The sequence below is a fragment of the Lates calcarifer genome, linkage group LG15 (genome assembly GCF_001640805.2).
Source record: "Lates calcarifer isolate ASB-BC8 linkage group LG15, TLL_Latcal_v3, whole genome shotgun sequence".
Lineage (NCBI taxonomy): Eukaryota > Metazoa > Chordata > Actinopteri > Centropomidae > Lates > Lates calcarifer.
The window spans coordinates 13,415,879-13,434,205 of record NC_066847.1 but is presented as its reverse complement, the minus strand read 5'-3'; the positions used below and the strand labels follow the sequence as shown (position 1 = coordinate 13,434,205).

Below are 18,327 nucleotides of genomic sequence, written 5' to 3'. Positions count from 1 at the left end.
GCTTGTTCTTGTAGGTTTAACTGATAGCAGTGTAGGACATCTGGCCATAATCTCAGATTTGGGGGGGTGTCTCAGTTTATGACAAATGTTGGTGATGAAGATAAATTGACCAGTTATGTTTGGTAGTTTACAAACTTATTGTATAAAAGATTACAATCAATCAAAAAACAATGATAAAGATTTTATTAAAACAAAGTTGTTGTCAAAACAAACATAAGTTTCAAGCATAAGTTGTTGTAAAATATCTACAACCATTCTGCTTCATACTCTGGACACTTACGTTATACTAGTATCAAATTACAAGTCAGAGTGAAAAAGTCACCATCTATATTTGTCTGTACACACTCACACAGGGTCAATTTACCACCTTAACAGTAAACAGATCAGCATTAATGGTTCCTTGATTACAAAGTGGGTATTGTGCCAACCTGAAGCTCTTCACATGAGCTACCAGTACACACAGCATAACAGAACAAAGTATATTTTACCATACACAAGTTCCAACAGATAACATACACCAAAAATACTAAACATCTGGAGTATATGATGTGTGAATACTTTGGATTTCCCAACAGTGTGGGATGTGCCATCTAGAATCAGAAGCACTTAGAGAAAGGCTATAATCAGAAGAATGGGGGACGAATTCATATATATATTTAAAAAAAAAAAAAAAAAAGACATTCAGTAAAAAAAAGGACCAGGAGCACAGAGAATGTCAGCTGAAATTTTCCTCAGGGTAGAAAGTAACTAGCTCACAGGGCAGCAGCTGCTGAGCTCATCTAAGGCTGGGAACACACTACGCAAAACTGGCTATTCAACTCTTTACCACTGTCATTTACTTTTTAATCCTCCTGGTTTGTTGTTGCACAGGACCAGATATCACTTGTGTATAACAAATGTGAAATAAGGCTGCTCCAACCAGCAGCACTGGTGAACCTTTTACATATTGGAAAGCAACTCAGAAGACAATCTGTGGCCTTAAATGACCACGTCATGTAATGTCCTAACCTTAGTAGTAATAAAAATACACGACAGCAGTTGGGTGGTTGGTCAGTTAAGTGTCAATGGACTCCAAAAAAACAACAACAACAAACAAACAACAAAAACAACTAAGGAACCCAGCTAAATTTTATCCAGAGTGCTAGTCATGCTTTCACACTGCAGAAATCTACAAACAGGCAGGTGGAGGTGGAGAGGACGACAACAGACTAACAAAAACTGGATGGTGGTTGAAAATGGGAATCCGTCTCCCTGAGCCGTCTTCTACACCTTATTTCTTCACTTTAGGTGGAGGTCTGAGGGGAGAAAGAAAAGAACATATTAACACATTTGAGAGGGTCTGAATTTAAGTGTCATCCTATCACCATAACTAAGGTCTGGGAACATTAGTAGGGAGGAGAAACTGCTAAACCTCACAACCCCAATCATGGAGCTGTGGTTGGAAACCAACTCCAAGGATATGAAAACTTATTTGAAGAGAAAACAAAGGTGAACAGTAAAATGATCAGCCAAACCCATTGTAAACACCCACCAGCATTTACAATAAGGAACTTATGACTAGCAACCCTCCAGGTGAGCTCAGGTTTACCTCCAAATAAAGTGTGCAGGATTAAATAATCTGGATAGACTCTTGATATGCAGCCTGTCTGAATATCTGTCTGCTTGTGTTTCTTAACCTGTCCAATGTATTTATAATGATGTTCTACAGATATCGGTAAATTGCTTAGACAACTAGAACATTCATTGTAATAAAGATGATGTGTGTAGAGCTTCAGTTACAGCCTGAGGTGTGTATGTAGATTCATCATAGTATTATGTAGTATAATGTATAGTAAGGTATTACATTGAACCACCTATTTTGACTGTGAATGCAGATGTATATGAGAACCCTGCAAGAGTCATGCAACAATTGACTGTGGTGTATTGGGTCATTTACATAAATACACACGATTGGGTGAGAAGAGCTGCAGAGATTCTGTATGGTCAAGTCCAACGGCTCTGGTTGTGTGTCCTCTAATCACACTGTGCCACTTTACTATCAAACCAAATTAACTATTTAATTTCAGCTCCTGTGTCATATATGGTCAAACTTTGACTTTAAACAATCCACCAGATGGAGCTGTTTATCCTAGTTAATGCAGGTGCATATTCAGATCCACCTATAATGCAATGCTCATTATCAACTACAGAAACCAAGAAGCCTCAGGAACTACAATTAAGCTGGAATAAAGAGGAAGTGAAATATGTATGGATATATAAACCTCAAGACTTATCAAGATTAGCAGAGATTTTTTTTGGACTTGGAATTATGGACTTCTCAATAGGCAAATTTTGGCAGATACATAGACTGAAGTCTTAATTCTCGATTTGAATTAGTTAAGATGAATATACATTTCAAATTTCAAAACCTAGAAAAATAGTAGAAAACATTATCAGGGACAGGAAGAAAATATCATCTAGATACATATGAACTGAGGAAAAACCTCAGGTAAGGTTCAAAACTCTACAGCTACCAAAGAGCAAAGACTGTAGCTCTGCCAGTTTGAGAAGATTATTATAAGAGAGCCCAGCTCAGGCCTTTAACTGACTGGTGTACTGCTAATCGTAAAGCTAGATGGAACAACAGTGAGCAAGCAATGGAAAAAAGACCATCACTTAATACAGTGACTGGTGGTCCCTCTCTAGCCATAACCAACAGTAAGCAGAGGGTTTAGTTCAGACAGGCAGGGTACAAAAAACCTAAAAGAAGGCAGCTGAACATTTAAAAGACTTGGCATATGGCCCAGGATTTACACCTGGTATAAATGACAGAAGATTTAAAGGTTGGATGTCCAGTGGGCTCAAGCATGCTACATTCATTCATTATCTATACCATTTGTCCATTAAGGGTCGCAGGGGGGGCTGGGGCCTATCCCAGCTGACACTGGGTGAGAGGCAGGGTACACCCTGTACAGATCACCAGTCCATCACAGGGCCAACACACATGGACAAACAACAACTCACACTCACATTCACACCTACAGACACCAATTAACCTGCATGTCTGTAGACTGTGGGAGGAAGCTGGAGAACCCAGAGAGAACCCACACAGGCACAGGGAGAACATGCAAACTACTCACAGGAAAGTCCCGGGCAAACCGGGGCTCAAACCCAGAACCTTCTTGCTGTGAGGCAACAGTGCTATGATTCTAACTATGACTCAACAACTTCACTGTTGTTACAATGTTAAGACCAATCATTTACATCCGACTGACTGTTGGAGATGTGGTGGACAATTTTCATGGATTTTGGAGCTGTTCCTCTGTGGCTTCATTTTGGACTAAAATTCATAACATTCTGTAAACTGTCTTCCAAACCAAAACTTTTAGTTTTGAGTTGATGTGTCCAATTAAACTGGAGAATGTGAATGGAGGAAGGATGAATGTTTGTTGGGACCATTATCAGAGGCCTTTGAGTAATCCCTGGTTGAGAAACAGCTGAAGGAAGAAATACCTGGCGTAGACAAAGGGATGAGCATTTTTGGGGTTTCTCCTGAGGTGGGTCTCTTATTTTCACAGACTGAATCGTAAAACAAACATTGAGCATGTGACATTACTGGTGTCATGTTTGTTCAGTGTCATTCAGACACAGATGATTTTTATGTTTATCACTAAGCGATGACACATTTATCATGTTATCATGTGATGTGTGTGACCAGGCAAGCAGCAAGGGAGACTTCTGACATGTCTGCCATATGAAGTTTCTGTATGTGTGGACTAACTTAACATTTGTTTTCACAAAGACATTAAGGGAGTCTGATGTTGGTGTACCTGTAGATGCCCACCACCACAGCGTGGTCTCTCTCGTAGGGTTCCAGCGTGAGCTGCTCCTGTGGTTTCATGTTCTCAGCACTCATCTTCTTCACTTCTGAGGCAAACACTGCCTCAGGAGCTGCTGTTGAGTCTATACAGTTAGCCTGAAGTAAAAAAAGAAGGAAAAATTTGGCATAAGCACCTGAAAGAGTAAACAAACTCATGAAATTATACTTCAAGCAACAATTTTCCAAGTATTTTGTTTAGCCCCTAATCCCACTCAGCCCACTGAGTATCTGTTTCAACTACTCTAGACAGCCCTGTCTCAGCTGGGTGAGACAAGACTTGATTTTATAAACATCGGATTTCCTAGATATAGTTTACCAACACAGTAACCAGAGTTTGTAAACTATGTGTTAAAGGTTGGAGAGCTTCTTCAGTCATCAGCACACCTTGATGGAGATAACAAAGTGTCCTCCGTTCTTCAGGAAGTTGTGAGCATTCAAAGCAACAATCCTTGTCTGATCGGGCTGAGCAACATCAGCAAAAATCACATCCACCATACCTGGAGAGAGAAAGACAGAGCATTACTGTCTACACACACAGCAGATGGACACATTGGGTTATGTTTCTTTCCACTGTCATCTTCACTGAGAACAGTAAGCAGATCCATCAAGCTACACATGAAAATAAGTTCAAGTGTACATCATGCAGGTTATTCACCACATGCAAGATGTTACTCTAACACTTCATGGCCCTGCACTGGACTTAGTAAAATCACTGATGAGGCAAACCATCAACTACACTGATTGGTTTAAGAAACTCTGACACCATGACCCACCACCAGAACTAGTGCTAATGTCTTCAACCAAAAAAATTAAATAAAATAACAGACCCTTTTCACAACAACAATAAGAAAAAGACTTAAATAAGTAACTTTCAAGACGAAAACTACAATGCCATGTACAAACAATAATGTCAAAGAGGAATGAATAGACAAAAGAACATTACTGTTTAAATTCAACAACCTGCACACATCTAAGACTGGTCAGTTTGTTGCACGGCTCAAAAACATCTCTTCTTCAGATTTACTTGCTGTTAAGTCTCTAACGACATTTTAGAATGAAAAAGTAAATACATTAATTGGACTATTCATAATACATATTGATACAGTGAAGTCAGCTTGACTGCAACAAACATGACACCACAATAACTCCTCTTAGTGTTGTCCGCCAGCCTGTGTGTCAGGACCACGTACCAACCAGCATGCGGTATTTGTGTGGGTGGCGGGCATCTTCAATGATGGGAATGATGTTGGTGCGTTTCTTTGCTACATTGAGAAGATCACGGCCTGATCGATGGGAAAACTCCACAGCGTAGACCAGTCCTTCCTGTAACACACAGGACACACAGGTTCATTCAATTCAATCTTCATATGGTTATTGTAAATCAAACCAATAAAATATTAGAACCATATTTTCAAGACATTCTACACTTTAATCATTGGATCACAAATTGGACGGAAACTGAACTATGTAAAATTCCCTGGAATATTTAGAGGGAAATGGGCTGAATTTCTGATTTCTGAGACCACAGCATGTGGATGTGTTGCACTGGACTGTATTAAATTAGGGAATTTTAACCTTTGAGATCCACTAAGTGTGTAGCACTCACCGGTCCAACAATGTCAGAAACATGGGACACTGTGGTGCCAGAGGCAGCTCCCAGGTACATGACTTTTGCTCCAGGCTTGATGTGGATCTGGTCGACTCCTCCCAAGATGGCTGCTGCCAGCTTGGAACGGAATGGATTCCAGGCTCTGTACTCAATCTTAGTCTCTCCTTCCTAAGAGACGAACAGTAAGAAAACACTTTGCAATTTACGTCATTTTACAAAGTCTGATCACATTTGCTGGCAAAACCTGGACTCTTAAAATTATGAATGTAATGTAATATCAATGTGCTGCCTACACTGTCTGACCACTGTGCTGCTGTGAATTAAAATCTCACCTCCACACTGATCCTCTTCTCTCCGTACACAGACTCTCCCACCACCATGTTCTTGGTCACCAGAGCATCCTCCTTCCCTCTGCAGATGAACACTCCTACACAAACACACACACACACACACAATCAGTGTCTATTGGATGCACTATTTAAATTGTGCTGGTAAATCTAGTCAGACAGAAAAATGTTCCACAAATCCCAGCCTGAAGCTGGCAGCTAAGCATCCACTGTAGTCACCAACAGGGTTCCAGCATTTAGTGACTTCGTCCCAAGTAAAAATCCAGAATAACTGAAAACAGGGGTGATACAAACCTTCGTGTCTGTGTGGCTCAACCAAGACCTTCTTCCCTCCTCCAAAGCCTCCTCTGCCACCACCCCTCCCTCCTCTGCCCCTTGGTGTGCCTCTTCCACCCCCCCTGCCCCGAAATCCTCCACCCTCTGGTGACTTGAATCCTCCACCTGAAAAACATATTTCACAGATACACTCACAATGAAACAATATCTATGCCCTCATAAAACAAACTGCACACTTTTTTTTATTGGACTTAAACAAGTTACACTAAAAATTAGAGGAGTTCATAATGATAAACTGATTTCTTGTAAAACATGTTAACTAATGATCATTATACACGTGTTCTTCAATGAAAGTTGAAGTTGAATAAGTTATGGCTAACTGAAGCTGTTCTCCTGCCACAGTTAAATTACTACAACAATGTGCATAATGTGATAAAACAGATGATACAATAATTACAACACTTGATGCTCCAATCATCCTCACCTCTTCCTCCTCTGAATCCCCCTCGTCCTCCTCGGTCACCAAATCCTCCTCTACCTCCACCTCGTCCTCCACCTCGCCCTCCTCGATCCCCACGAGGACTGAACCCTGAAAGACAAACACACCAAACAGGGCCACTGAATTTATGCACCTGCTTTAGGAGGAATACCAACAGCTACACATGTAGCCACCAGGACTGCTAACATGTGGGGGCTACCACAACACCACATGAAGACTGTAAAACTGGATCTGAAATTCTGTCCATCCACCCATCCATATGAATGAAGGAATGTAAACACAAACTATTATCCTGAGTTAATACACTGATACAGACATGGAGGTAAATAGGAAACAGGTCCCTGAGGTGATCAATCATAATGAACCAAAATAAACAATGGAAAGTCCGACATGTTCCACAAAGTGGATGGGAACATGGACAGGGAAACTGTACAGGCTGTAGTGCCTCACTGTGGAGGCACAGGCTACTGAAATTGTCTTTGTGCATCTGTTTGGAGTTTTGGTGTCAAATCCCACAAATGTGCAGAGATGACAGATGCTTAAAATGTAAATAACTTATTTAATGAATCACTTTCCAATAAGCAGATGTGTTTAAAACAGTGTTATAAAAAAAATCACATTTTATGTGGGTAAAGCAGGAGCATCAATACACCAGTCTGCACTGATCTATAAATGAATAAAAGTGACTGACAGTGTGAAGCCAGCCAGACCACACACCTCTACATCAGACTGTTTTATTATCACTCGTGTATTATTCTGTTGTTTGTGTGGAGACATCAGATCACATTGGCTCATCAGTCCTGAGTGTCGGTGGCTCCTTTACATCTTTTTTTCACCAAAGTGGCATTTCATCTTTTATTCTTGCAATGCAGAACAAAGCAAATGTTGCTGCGTCATATGTTTAAATAGGATGTGGTCATTAATGGCGTGAGATATCACAACAGTGCTGAAACATGTATTCTTTACATCCATCCCTGTCTAGCTGCTAACGGTTTTGTTTTTCCCTCTCTTTAGTTGACACGTTGTCTCATTTCTAAACACTCTACCCCCACCAACTGTCTGCACTGTGGAATAACATGACACAAAACAAAATGGACCTGGTGACAAAAAACATCTCTCCATAGCGCCACTAGTGGTTAAAAAAAAAAAAAAAAAAAAAAAAACCTCCATCACTGTACCTTTAAAGTGATAGAGCGGACATGATGGGGAGACTGAGGTGCAGCAATGCAGCGTTTATTCTTAAAAGTAGATTTCCTTCCCCCCCACGAAAACTACTTTATCACTGACAGAGGAAATGTGGGTGGAATAATGCACACACTGTCATACAGTCCTGTACGGAGGATAGGATCTGGACACATATACAGTGATATAAGAACTCACACAGCTCCCACGAACCTGGTGCAGGACTGTCTGATCCACTGAAGGGGGACAGTCCTGGACGGTCCCCACAGGGACGCATCTGTGTTCTTTCTCTGAGGTGGGAAGGAGAACCATTTGTTCTTAGCTTTGCTCTTATAAAACTGAAAAGTTCTGTGAAAAGCCTGAATCCAACCCTTTCCCGGGTTTATAAGTACTCCGTGTAGCTAAGTTAGGTCTTGTACTTAGCCTATTTTGATTCGTAGATCCATGCCCGGGTTAGTTATTAAAAGACGGTCATGATCAGTTCTGAGCTCTGTGCGGAACACGGACCTAGGTCTGGTAAATATGGCTTCAAGTGGCTCCGGTCCGGGCTAACATTAGCAGGAGCTACTGGGAACTTTAAAGCGTATACCTCGCGGCACACAGAAGGCAAATTCAGCCTCACTGAACATGTGAATCTCCACATAAGCACTCCCCACGCAAACAGAAGTTTTATATTAGCTACTCTGCTGTGGTTGTGTCGTACAACCTGGCCTCAGTGCAGCTTAGCAGAAACTCAACACGTGTGCACAACGTGCCGGAGGTGAGCGGTTATTTATTCAGTCTCACGGCTCCCACAGTTAGTCCATTACTTTAACCTTAGCACTACATTTTATCTTACATGTCACATACATTAGCGGAGAAAGCGTTCACATACTTGGCAAAAGTTTTCTGTCTAGAGGAAACAATTGAGTGTTAGGTTAGCCGAGCAGCACGGTGGCGCAGGCCGAACACAACTCTAACTTTAACACACGGCAGAGCGCTTCACCGACTTTACCGTCTAACTTCACACATAAAAACACAGTCACAGGCGGTCTGCAGTAATTTCTACTGTACCTGGCCTCATTTCGACAGACAGAAAACGTTAAAGCGGTTCTTTCGGCGGGACTCTTCTCTCTGCTGGGCTGTGACTCTCAGAAAACACGCAGTCTGACCACATGTAGGACTGGTACCCATGGACTGTATGATCGTACCCTGCTTCTTCTTCTACGGTTGCGTCAGAGTTCACCGCGCACACACAGGTTTTAACAGCAACCCCTGCTGGTGTGGAGGGTAAACAGTTGCTGGTGTTAAAAAGCAAAAAATACAAAACGTAAGTACAAATGAATGCAAAATGAATGTTCTATTTTTACACGTATTTAATTATTTCTATATTTATTTATTTCATATCCTTCTACAAACTATCTCAGAAAAGACAAAAATTCTGCATTAAAGTAACAAAATGCAGCTAGCTTTTTACTTTTTACTGTGTGTGTGTGTGTGTGTGTGTGTATGAATATATATATATATATATATATATATATATATATATATATATATATATTCATCTTCCACTCTACAGAAGGTACAAGAGGCCGGTTAGAAATTTTGTCTAACCTGGAGCCACGTCTGTGACGACAGCACTTTGTCCTGTTTGGCTCAAACCTTCACTGACATCATGACGTGTAGTACGTTTTTATTCTAAGAATTCAGATCAGATATCTCCTCTATTCTCCGATCTCCAGAGCTGATCTAAGTTATTTGATTACATCTGTGCACCAACACTATAATTTCCAGATAAAAGCTGTTTAGATCAGAAGTTTGTTATTGGAGAAGAAGTAAAGCCCTTATAGATCATCCTTCATATTTCTCCTCTTTTTGCTCTCCTGGTAATGTGGTGGCCCCTGTTTTATGCACAAGTATGTGGTTCTTAATGAAACAGAATTTTTTTAAAAAGTGATCTCCCCAGAAGTGTTGCTCACAAAGCAGTCTGACATGTTGAGGGGAACAGTCACATTTCTAAGTTTTTCCACAATGAGGTCGATATATTTAACGAATTGTGAGAACTGTTAAAAGTCAAACGCCGTCGCTCAGTCTCGCTGTGGGAAATGTGTCCGACTTGGCTGCAGTCGTTTCCCAACTGTCAGCGGCAGTTCACCTTCGAAACATTAAGTCAGGCGCAGCCAGCCGCAGTTGATCTCGAACGCACCTTAATTTAATCTGGATCCGTCGCACAGTTCCTTTTTTAATCGTTATTATTATTTTATTTTTTTCCCAGACTTTATTTAACATTACAATTTACTGAACATTTCAATTTGAAATATACATCAATTTACAAAAAACTCATTTGAGGAAACATTTGCTTGCATTTGAAACACTACAAGCTTACAACACATTAACAAGATAATATAAAATAAAATAAAATAATCACAGGGGTTGACATTTTAACAAAAGTGCTTTAAGCGTAGTAAAAGAACACAGGATTGTAACTTAAAAAGCAAGAGACTTTGACATTGTTTCATATAGTTCATTGATAGACTGATTTTCTTCCAATAAAACCTTTAGGGATGTTATATGGTTTTTAATTTCATTGTTAAAACTGTTTATGGTGGGTTTGCTGTTTTTCCATTTATTCTTGTGTATATGATATTTTCCCATAATAAGAATTATGTTCACCTTTTTGGATACCTTTTTTGACAGGCCGTCCATATAAACCATCACTTGGAATTTGTTAAACGAGGAATTGTTAATCTCAATATTTAACCATTGATAAACATCTTTCCAGAACAGCATTGTGACTGAACAAGAGAAGAATAAGTGTTCCATCGTTTCGTGTTCTGTCATACAGAAAACACACGGACTTACTTCAAAATTGAAACTTTTCCTTAGGGTTACAGCAGCGGGATAAATATTGTTTATTAATTTGAACTGAATTTTATTTACCTTGGGTGCAATTGGCCATTTAAGATAACTACAATAAGTCTTCGTTAGTGTCACTTCATTATCTGTTATCTTTATTTTTGTTGATTTTTTGATGTCATGGAACAGCTTTTCTTTAAACACACTTCCAAGTACTTTGTTGTTACATTTTCTTTCACCAAATTTCAGTTCACCAATTTTTAAATCAGGCAGTTTAACAGACACGTTTGAGTTTGTGAGGATATTTTTGATCATGTATTTTAAGGGAGGTGGAATAGCTCTAATTTGATTACTGACTAATTTGATTAAATTCTTTATAAGAGCATTTTAAACTAAACTTTTTTACAAATGAATTAAACTGCAATAAATTGCCATTTACATCCATCAAGTCAGTAACATATAGAACCTTTTTATCATACCATTCTTGTTTAAATAAAGTCTTCCTGTTAATTGATATGGTTCTATTAGTGCGGCATGAAGTTGTGAGTGAACATCATTTTCCAGTAGAGCAGTATTTGTTTATGGAAGTCAGACAATTTGATAGGTAGTTTAGTTATTTCAAAGTCACACCTTAACAAAAATTCTAATCCTCCAACATTTTGGAAAAGATATTTTGGTATGTGGAACCATATGGAATCAGGCTGTGCCAAATAAGCTTTTATCCAGTTCAACTTTAATACACCTATCATGGATTCAAAATCAGCCGCTTTTAACCCACCATGTTTATGGTCTTTAACCATCAAAGATTTTTTAAGGTAGTGGGTCTTATTTTTCCATATGAAATTAAAAATGATGGAATTTACCTTTTTAATCATTTGGGGAGGAACATAGAGAGATTGACAAGGATATACTAGTTTTGATAAACGTTCTGCTTTTGTCAATAAGATTCTACCAAGAATAGAGAGATCTCTCATAAGCCAGTGGTTTAGAGATTTTTTCATACCATCTATTTAATCGTTATTTGAATGGCCGAACTTTCCCAACTCTCAATGTATTACATTATTAGTGTCGGACCGGAAACCTCATTTGAATCGTAGCCTACAACACTGAGTTTGTCACTGTACATGTTATAAATAAAGTTGGTTTTAAAAAAGCCTAGTGTAAGTGCAGCCTAGTGTAAGTGCAGCCGAATTGAATACAGCGGTTCTCTTTTCCTAATACCTTATCAGTTCTCCTTTGCATCTTTCCTTGACCTCGATGGACACCGTCATGAGGTGGTTAGGAAAGGAGATTATTTTGACTATTGGACCGCAGCCTGAGTGTCCTGAGGACTGAGGGAGGTGTAGGACTCCTGCATGGCGGCACCGCCACCCTGCGGTTCTTCGGCTCTCTGCAGCTCCCGCCGGTCGTTCATGACGGAAGTAGCCGGTGTTTAGGTGACACGTCACTGAGGTCAAACGGGAGGAAAGATGGCGAGCACCTTTGAGAGTTTCAAGTTGTAAGTACTGTGGAACGAAATGTGAGCACCAGAGCGCTGTATGTAATGTTCCTGCTGAGTGAGGAGGTGGAGAGAGGAGCTTAGACCGACACGACTGACGACGAAGCAGCTAGCAGAGTTCACTGTGTCTGCTCAGCGCTGCCGTCTCCTCAATGCACACTATGCTACCCTAAGTTTCTGTACTGACGGTCCGGTTCAGTCCAGTTAGCATGGACAGCACCAAATCACCAACATGATCCCCGTGTCTCTGAGTGGAGGTGGATGTTCGAGGACTGTGCTGAGGCAGGCTGTTCCTCACTGTGATTAGTTGTAACCAGCTGCTCTCACTGCTACATTAGCTCAGTTAGCTCACAGGTGTTCTCTGTGTTACCTGCTCTCAGCTGACGTTATTACTCAGACAGCCTGGTTTCTACCTGCTGCTGGTGGTAGTGGTGTTATGTCGGTGGTTGGTTGTGTAACAGCTCCTGCCTCTGTCTCCAGGCGCACCACACCAGAGAAGTTTTACATAGAGGCTTGTGATGTTGGTTCTGTGGATGTCCTGGCTATCGACAGGGTGTCAACTGAGATGACTCTCACAGGTAAGCACAGGTTAGCTCCTACACTTACAGAAGCTTCAGGAAGTATTTGTACTCCTTCACTATTTCCACTGTATTGTGTTCAGTCTACACGTAACCCACAATGACAGAGTGAAAACAAGTTTTTAGATTATAGAGCCTTTGCTGTGGCTCTAAACAGTGGTCAGGTGCATCCTGTTTACTAAAAGCCCTCTTTACACTGAGATCATTGTTATGTTGTTGTTAGGATGATTACAGAGTCACACACAGCTGGTGTAATGTTGGCCCGGTGTATGATTTCATACAACATGCCTGCACTGCAGAATCAGAGGAGTGATGTGTAACACAGCAGCCTCCCTGTAGGTCAGGTTCTGTCCCACCATGCCAGCTTATACAGACATCGATTCAGCTCTGTGACTACAGCCACTGCCGGTGTCAAGGTGGGACAACAATACCCACAATAACAAGGTCTCACAATTTACCCTGCATGTCAGGACGAAAACCAAATCATGAAGTCCAGCAAACTCTTTGTAGACCTCTGTGATAAAACTGTGGAGAGGTGTAGATCAGGCCAAGGCTCTAAAACCATTTCTAAAGCTCTAAGTGTTCCCAGGAGCTCAGTGACCTCAATAACTGTTAAATGGAAGAAGTTTGAAATCAGGACTCTTCCTCGAACTGTCAGTCCAACCAAACTGAGTTACCAGACAAGAAGGACCTTGGTCAGGGAGGAGACGAGACTCCCTGAGTGGATCAGCCAAAAACCAGACTTACACCCCAGAGAACATCTGTGGAGGGACCTGAAGATGGCAGTGCACAGTAGGGCTGAAATGATTAGTCGACATAATCGACGATGTCAATTAAAAAAAATTTGTCGATGCAGAATTTTAGTGTTGATGTGTCGTATAAAACCAGAAAAGCAGAGACTTTATAAGAAGAACCATGTTCACTTGTTACTGCAGTGCACTACAGGAGGTGCTGGGGGCAGTATTGCTTCATTTGGATGTAATGACTGCATGCAACATGACCCTCCACCCTCCCAAAAAAAGCAAAGAATGAATGTGAAAATCAAAAGATTGGTGACATTTGTGTTTCTCTCCCCACTTCCTGTTTCTCATGCGTCTCCACGTGTGTGTCTACACATAGAAATGGAAGAGTCGCAGAGGAGACAGGTTGACAACTCGACACGTTAAGAACAGGAAAAGCTTCCACAAGTGTTGTGAGTCTCTGCAAAATCATAGATGGACAGAGGCCGACCTCAAACGTTGGAAATGTCAGATCGAAATATCAGTGTTTTTTTTTCTTTCTTTTTTAAATGCGCTATCTGCTCACAGTGGCTTGCTGGCAGTCCTCTCCTCTGACATCCATATGTAGCCCCATCCACCCCAAACTCACGTGTGCAGACTTGAACAGATTTGACTAATTGGAAAAATAATTAACAGATAAGTCGACAACCAAAATAATCTTTAGTTGCAGCCCTAGTTCACAGACACTTGTAAAAAACGTCTAAAAACTTGATTTCACTTTGTCATTATGGATTATTGAGTGTAGACTGATGGGTAAAATGGCTATTTGATCCATTTAGAATGAAATCTCCAACAAAAAGTGAGTGCGTAGCAGTCATCGGCTCAGCTGCCATGGAGACACTTCTGTTCCTATCGTTGATCTAGAGTTTGTATATATACTGCTAGGCTCAGTTAACCTGATGGGAGTCTCTCTATCTCTCTCTCTATCTCCATGACAAAAAGAGACTGCTGTTGTTTAAGTGTAGAGTTTCATAGTACATGTTGTGTTAGTCTCTTAGTAAGTAAAAATGCCAAATGTGTACTAATTCTAGTTGTACAGTTATGACAGCTCTTTTGTGTGTTATATATATAATGTGCAGTTCATATTTACCAGGCAGTTTTAAGGCATCACGTTATTTCCTGATGATGTGTGGCCTGAATTAGTCAGTTAATAATAATTAATAATTGAGAGAATCATCAATAATAAATATGATTCTTTGATATAGCCCTAGTGCTGGTGATTTTACACCTGTTAATCCTCTGAACACACTGTCTCCAACACTGTTGTGTCCTCAGTGAAGAGGGACATCCCCGCATCGGCTGAGACCAGGCCAATATGTGGACTTATGGGGACCATACGTTTGGTGGCAGGTGAGTTCACTGGGTAGTGCAGGGAGATGATGTTCCAGCCAGCCCTGGAAAACATGGCAGACAGTGTGTTGTGCTCTGTTGTGTCTGTTGTGAACTGTGATTTCCAACCACCTGTTTGTGTTAGGCATGTACCTGGTTGTCATCACAAAGAAGCAGAAGGTGGGAGATTTGCTGGGCCATGCTGTGTGGAAGGCTGTGGACTTTGACATCATCTCCTATAAGAAGACAATACTACACCTGACAGATAACCAGGTAGGATTGTAGTTTTTAACTGACTCCTGATCATACCTGTGGCAGGGGTCCTGGGTGATAAAGCACCTTAACTACCACTCAGAGGTCTTTTACAGGTTATCTCCTGAGGATGCCACATTGGTCTGTCCATCATCCAGCAGCTCTGGTTCTGAGCACCTTTTACACAGTATCTGCTCTGCTATCTCACTTTAGTTGTAATTAAAACTATGCAGAAATACTTATTGTTGTAAAATTTATACCTGTCCCAGTCAGACATCAGAAACAGCATCAGGCGAAGTTTTCCTTTGACAGGAGCTGATATGAAACTGTAAAATCAACCAACTAAACTCTGATAACTGCCTCTGAGCATCTATGTGATCATATGATCATGATGTAATATTAGAGAAAGCTGATAAATGAATAACAGAATTAATGGAGGTTTAACAAACATGACCTAAGACATCTTCAGCAGCTGCACAGCCTTTACAGTGCAGTTCCATCTGCATCTCTCCTATTTTCACTTGATAATAATAATAATAATAATAATAATAATAATAATTATTATTATTATTTTATTTTTATTATTATTTTTAAGAAAAATCCAGAATAACATTCTGCAACATTTCAACAACAGACCATAAGATGGAAGTTACAACAGCTAGAATCTGACTATGAAACTTAATTCCTGACCTAAGGAACAAATGTTAGACAAAATGATCTCAGCTCTAAAGTCCATGCTAGCGTTTTGCTGCTTCCCCTCCCCCCTGAGATGCAGCTTGAAGCTCCAAAAAAAGAACATAAGTGGACCATTGAGTTGAGACTATTTTATCACACATACAGCTGGAATGCTCTAGTTTATACACTCATTAGTTTATGATATAAGTGAACTGCTGTGATGATATAATAGACAAAACACTGTCTTATGGGAAAAAAATTATGCATGGACTTTCTTTGTGAGCTAATGTGTATGTTAAGGGAGAAATGAGAGATAATAAAGACACCTTATGGAGAAACAGGTGAGTGTGAAAGGTCTTTTCATGATTGATGTTTACAGCAGCTTCGTCTCCAGTCAGTGTTTTTATCTTTCCCTTCTGGAGATGGGTTTGTCTCTCGTTGCAGATGCAAGACAACAAGACTTTCCTGTCGATGATCAACCATGTGCTTCACACAGATGGCTTCTATTTTGCAACAGACTATGACCTGACCCATACTCTGCAGCGCCTGGCCAACACCAGCCCTGAGTTTCAGGAGATGAGCCTTCTGGAGAGGGTTAGATATACCTCACATACCTTATATATACAGTCCAGTGTCTCTGTGGAAGTGAATGACCAATCAGAAATGTTGTCAGCCATAAAATCACATTTAAATGCACGTAAATAATTTGTTATTTGAGTTTGTATAACTAAAAACATCTTCTGTCTCAATAAGTCCAAAAGTACAATTTGTATCACTTATGTTTAGAAAACATTTATTTTTTTAAAATTATTTTGGGGCCATGTTCCTCACAGACAGGATCATCTCCAGGTGTAGACCACACCCACACCTACACCTATGAGGTATTTGGCCTAGTATTAACATGTGCTAACTGTCCTTGTTCCAGGCAGATCAGCGTTTCGTCTGGAATGGCCACCTGTTGAGAGAATTCATCGCCCAGCCAGAGGTAAGATGACAATCCCAAGATAGTGTAACTTGTGTGATGGGGTTTGTGCCTCTGAGAAAGTAGGGAGGGGCTGTTAGACACTATGTTCAGAGAACCAAGGTTACATAGGTAACCTGAAGTTTTATTTCAGAGGTACTGTTCACAGCGTGACAACAACCACACAATTGTAAAACATTTCATCATTTAACTCTGCTCTAATCTTACAGTTACACAAGTTTGTGTATCCTGTTGTCCATGGATGTATCCTTTCCTTTGACTTTATTCCTACCATCATAAAATGTAAAATGGACAACATCATTTAGTGAATGAGTGAGACCTCGTCATCATGTTATCAGTGAGTTCAGTTTATCAGCACTTTTATGACTTTAGATTTATGACTTTTTATGCTTTATACTGTTAAATGTGTTGATAGTAGAGTTCTTTTGTCCTTGATTTTTGATTCTGACCCAACAAGAAAAGAAAATCTTTAAATCATTAGCATTAGATGTTTTTCTTTATGTAATGTTATTATTTTGATGTCTATACTGACTCTTTACTAATCCATGTCAGTATTGTTGGTTTCTTAACACACCTGTTGACTAGTCATCACCATGAAGTCAAGCTGCATCAATGGAAAGGTGTTTGAGTGGAGTATTATCTCCAGGAGGAGCTGTTTCAGAGCCGGGGTCCGCTACTACGTCCGAGGTTACGCTGCTGTCCACTCCACTGACTGTCACAGTGGTTTCTCTATGTCTCTGTCACAGATCTCATGTCCACTGCAAGTATTTCTGAAGTGAAGTGTCATCAGCTTATTTGTAACTGGAAAAAACTTGTTATGCTGTATTAACAGACTGAAACTATAACAAATGAAGTGCATCCTTACATGTTGTTGGTATTTATGTATATTCAAGTGAATTTCATGTGACTTGCTCCAGCAATAATATGCTATGCAGGTACATCCAGTGGACATGAAGCCAATGACAAGATAATTGTCTCTGCATTACTGGGATTTTGAGGAGTTATAATCTAAAGTCTTCAAATAGTTCTCTGTGTTTTTGTCTATAGGCATTGATTCTGAAGGCCATGCTGCTAACTATGTAGAAACAGAGCAAATAGTGCAGTACAACAGTGCCAAGGCTTCATACGTTCAGGTGAGTCAAAGTAATGATGCCACAGCAGAGATATAGTGAGGTGAGTGAGGTATAGTGCCACGTAGTCTGGCCTCAGGAAGAACTGAACAGTCATTTAGGTCAGAACTCAGTGGAGGAACAGTAAGTCCTCAACTCGCATCCTCCATATCTCTGCAACACTTGTTGTCTTTCTATGACATCATTTACTGTAAATAATACCCAGTATTAACCCTCAAAATATAAGTTGAACAATTTGAGCATGTCTTCATGTCTTTTGTATGTTTCTGTTCCCCTCCATACATTATGCACCCTCCACAGTTCACTTTGCTGCACAGATCATTCCACACAGTCCACACTGCTGTTGTGGCACAGTGGTCATATCTACACTGAATTGTGGACTCCAGCATGGATTGTGCTTCATGACTCTGACAGGTGGCTGTGCTGTAAACCCATGGCAGACTGAATAGTTCTGTATGTGCTGTAATGGAGGACTGAGTGCCTGACAGCTGAATGAT

General features: G+C 40.3%; 2 protein-coding genes across 3 annotated transcripts in view; one reads left to right on the top strand and one right to left on the bottom strand.

The window, feature by feature from the left end:
• The window catches only part of sacm1lb (SAC1 like phosphatidylinositide phosphatase b), a 34,155-nt gene that overhangs the window by 10,259 nt on the left and 5,569 nt on the right, over positions 1–18,327 (top strand). Inside the window, exons 1-9 of one of the 2 annotated variants that reach the window (XM_018680765.2) lie at positions 11,996–12,105; positions 12,586–12,683; positions 14,738–14,812; positions 14,937–15,064; positions 16,163–16,312; positions 16,644–16,703; positions 16,910–16,943; positions 17,286–17,387; positions 17,748–17,833. In XM_018680765.2, the coding sequence (XP_018536281.1) occupies positions 12,077–12,105; positions 12,586–12,683; positions 14,738–14,812; positions 14,937–15,064; positions 16,163–16,312; positions 16,644–16,703; positions 16,910–16,943; positions 17,286–17,387; positions 17,748–17,833 (762 nt within the window). In that variant the 5' untranslated portion in view covers positions 11,996–12,076. Of the gene's footprint in view, positions 1–11,995; positions 12,106–12,585; positions 12,684–14,737; positions 14,813–14,936; positions 15,065–16,162; positions 16,313–16,643; positions 16,704–16,909; positions 16,944–17,285; positions 17,388–17,747; positions 17,834–18,327 lie in introns of those variants that run through there. The other variant, XM_051075993.1, reaches the window with a different exon arrangement.
• On the bottom strand, positions 169–8,991 carry fbl (fibrillarin). The gene is made up of 9 exons (XM_018680767.2): positions 8,826–8,991; positions 6,576–6,680; positions 6,110–6,256; positions 5,801–5,895; positions 5,466–5,636; positions 5,050–5,182; positions 4,244–4,356; positions 3,810–3,955; positions 169–1,295 (listed from the first exon to the last, which is right to left on the bottom strand). Exons 1-9 carry the CDS (start codon positions 8,833–8,835, stop codon positions 1,271–1,273), a joined length of 945 nt encoding a protein of 314 aa, XP_018536283.1. The 5' UTR covers positions 8,836–8,991; the 3' UTR covers positions 169–1,270.

Bases quoted from the DNA above. Each gene is read 5' to 3' on its own strand.
- fbl (XM_018680767.2), bottom strand. The intron at 3,956-4,243 runs GTGTGCTGATGA...TTTTTACTTCAG, and splicing joins ACTTTGTTATCTCCATCAAG to GCTAACTGTATAGACTCAAC. The intron at 1,296-3,809 runs GTACACCAACAT...TTCTCCCCTCAG, and splicing joins GTGGTGGTGGGCATCTACAG to ACCTCCACCTAAAGTGAAGA.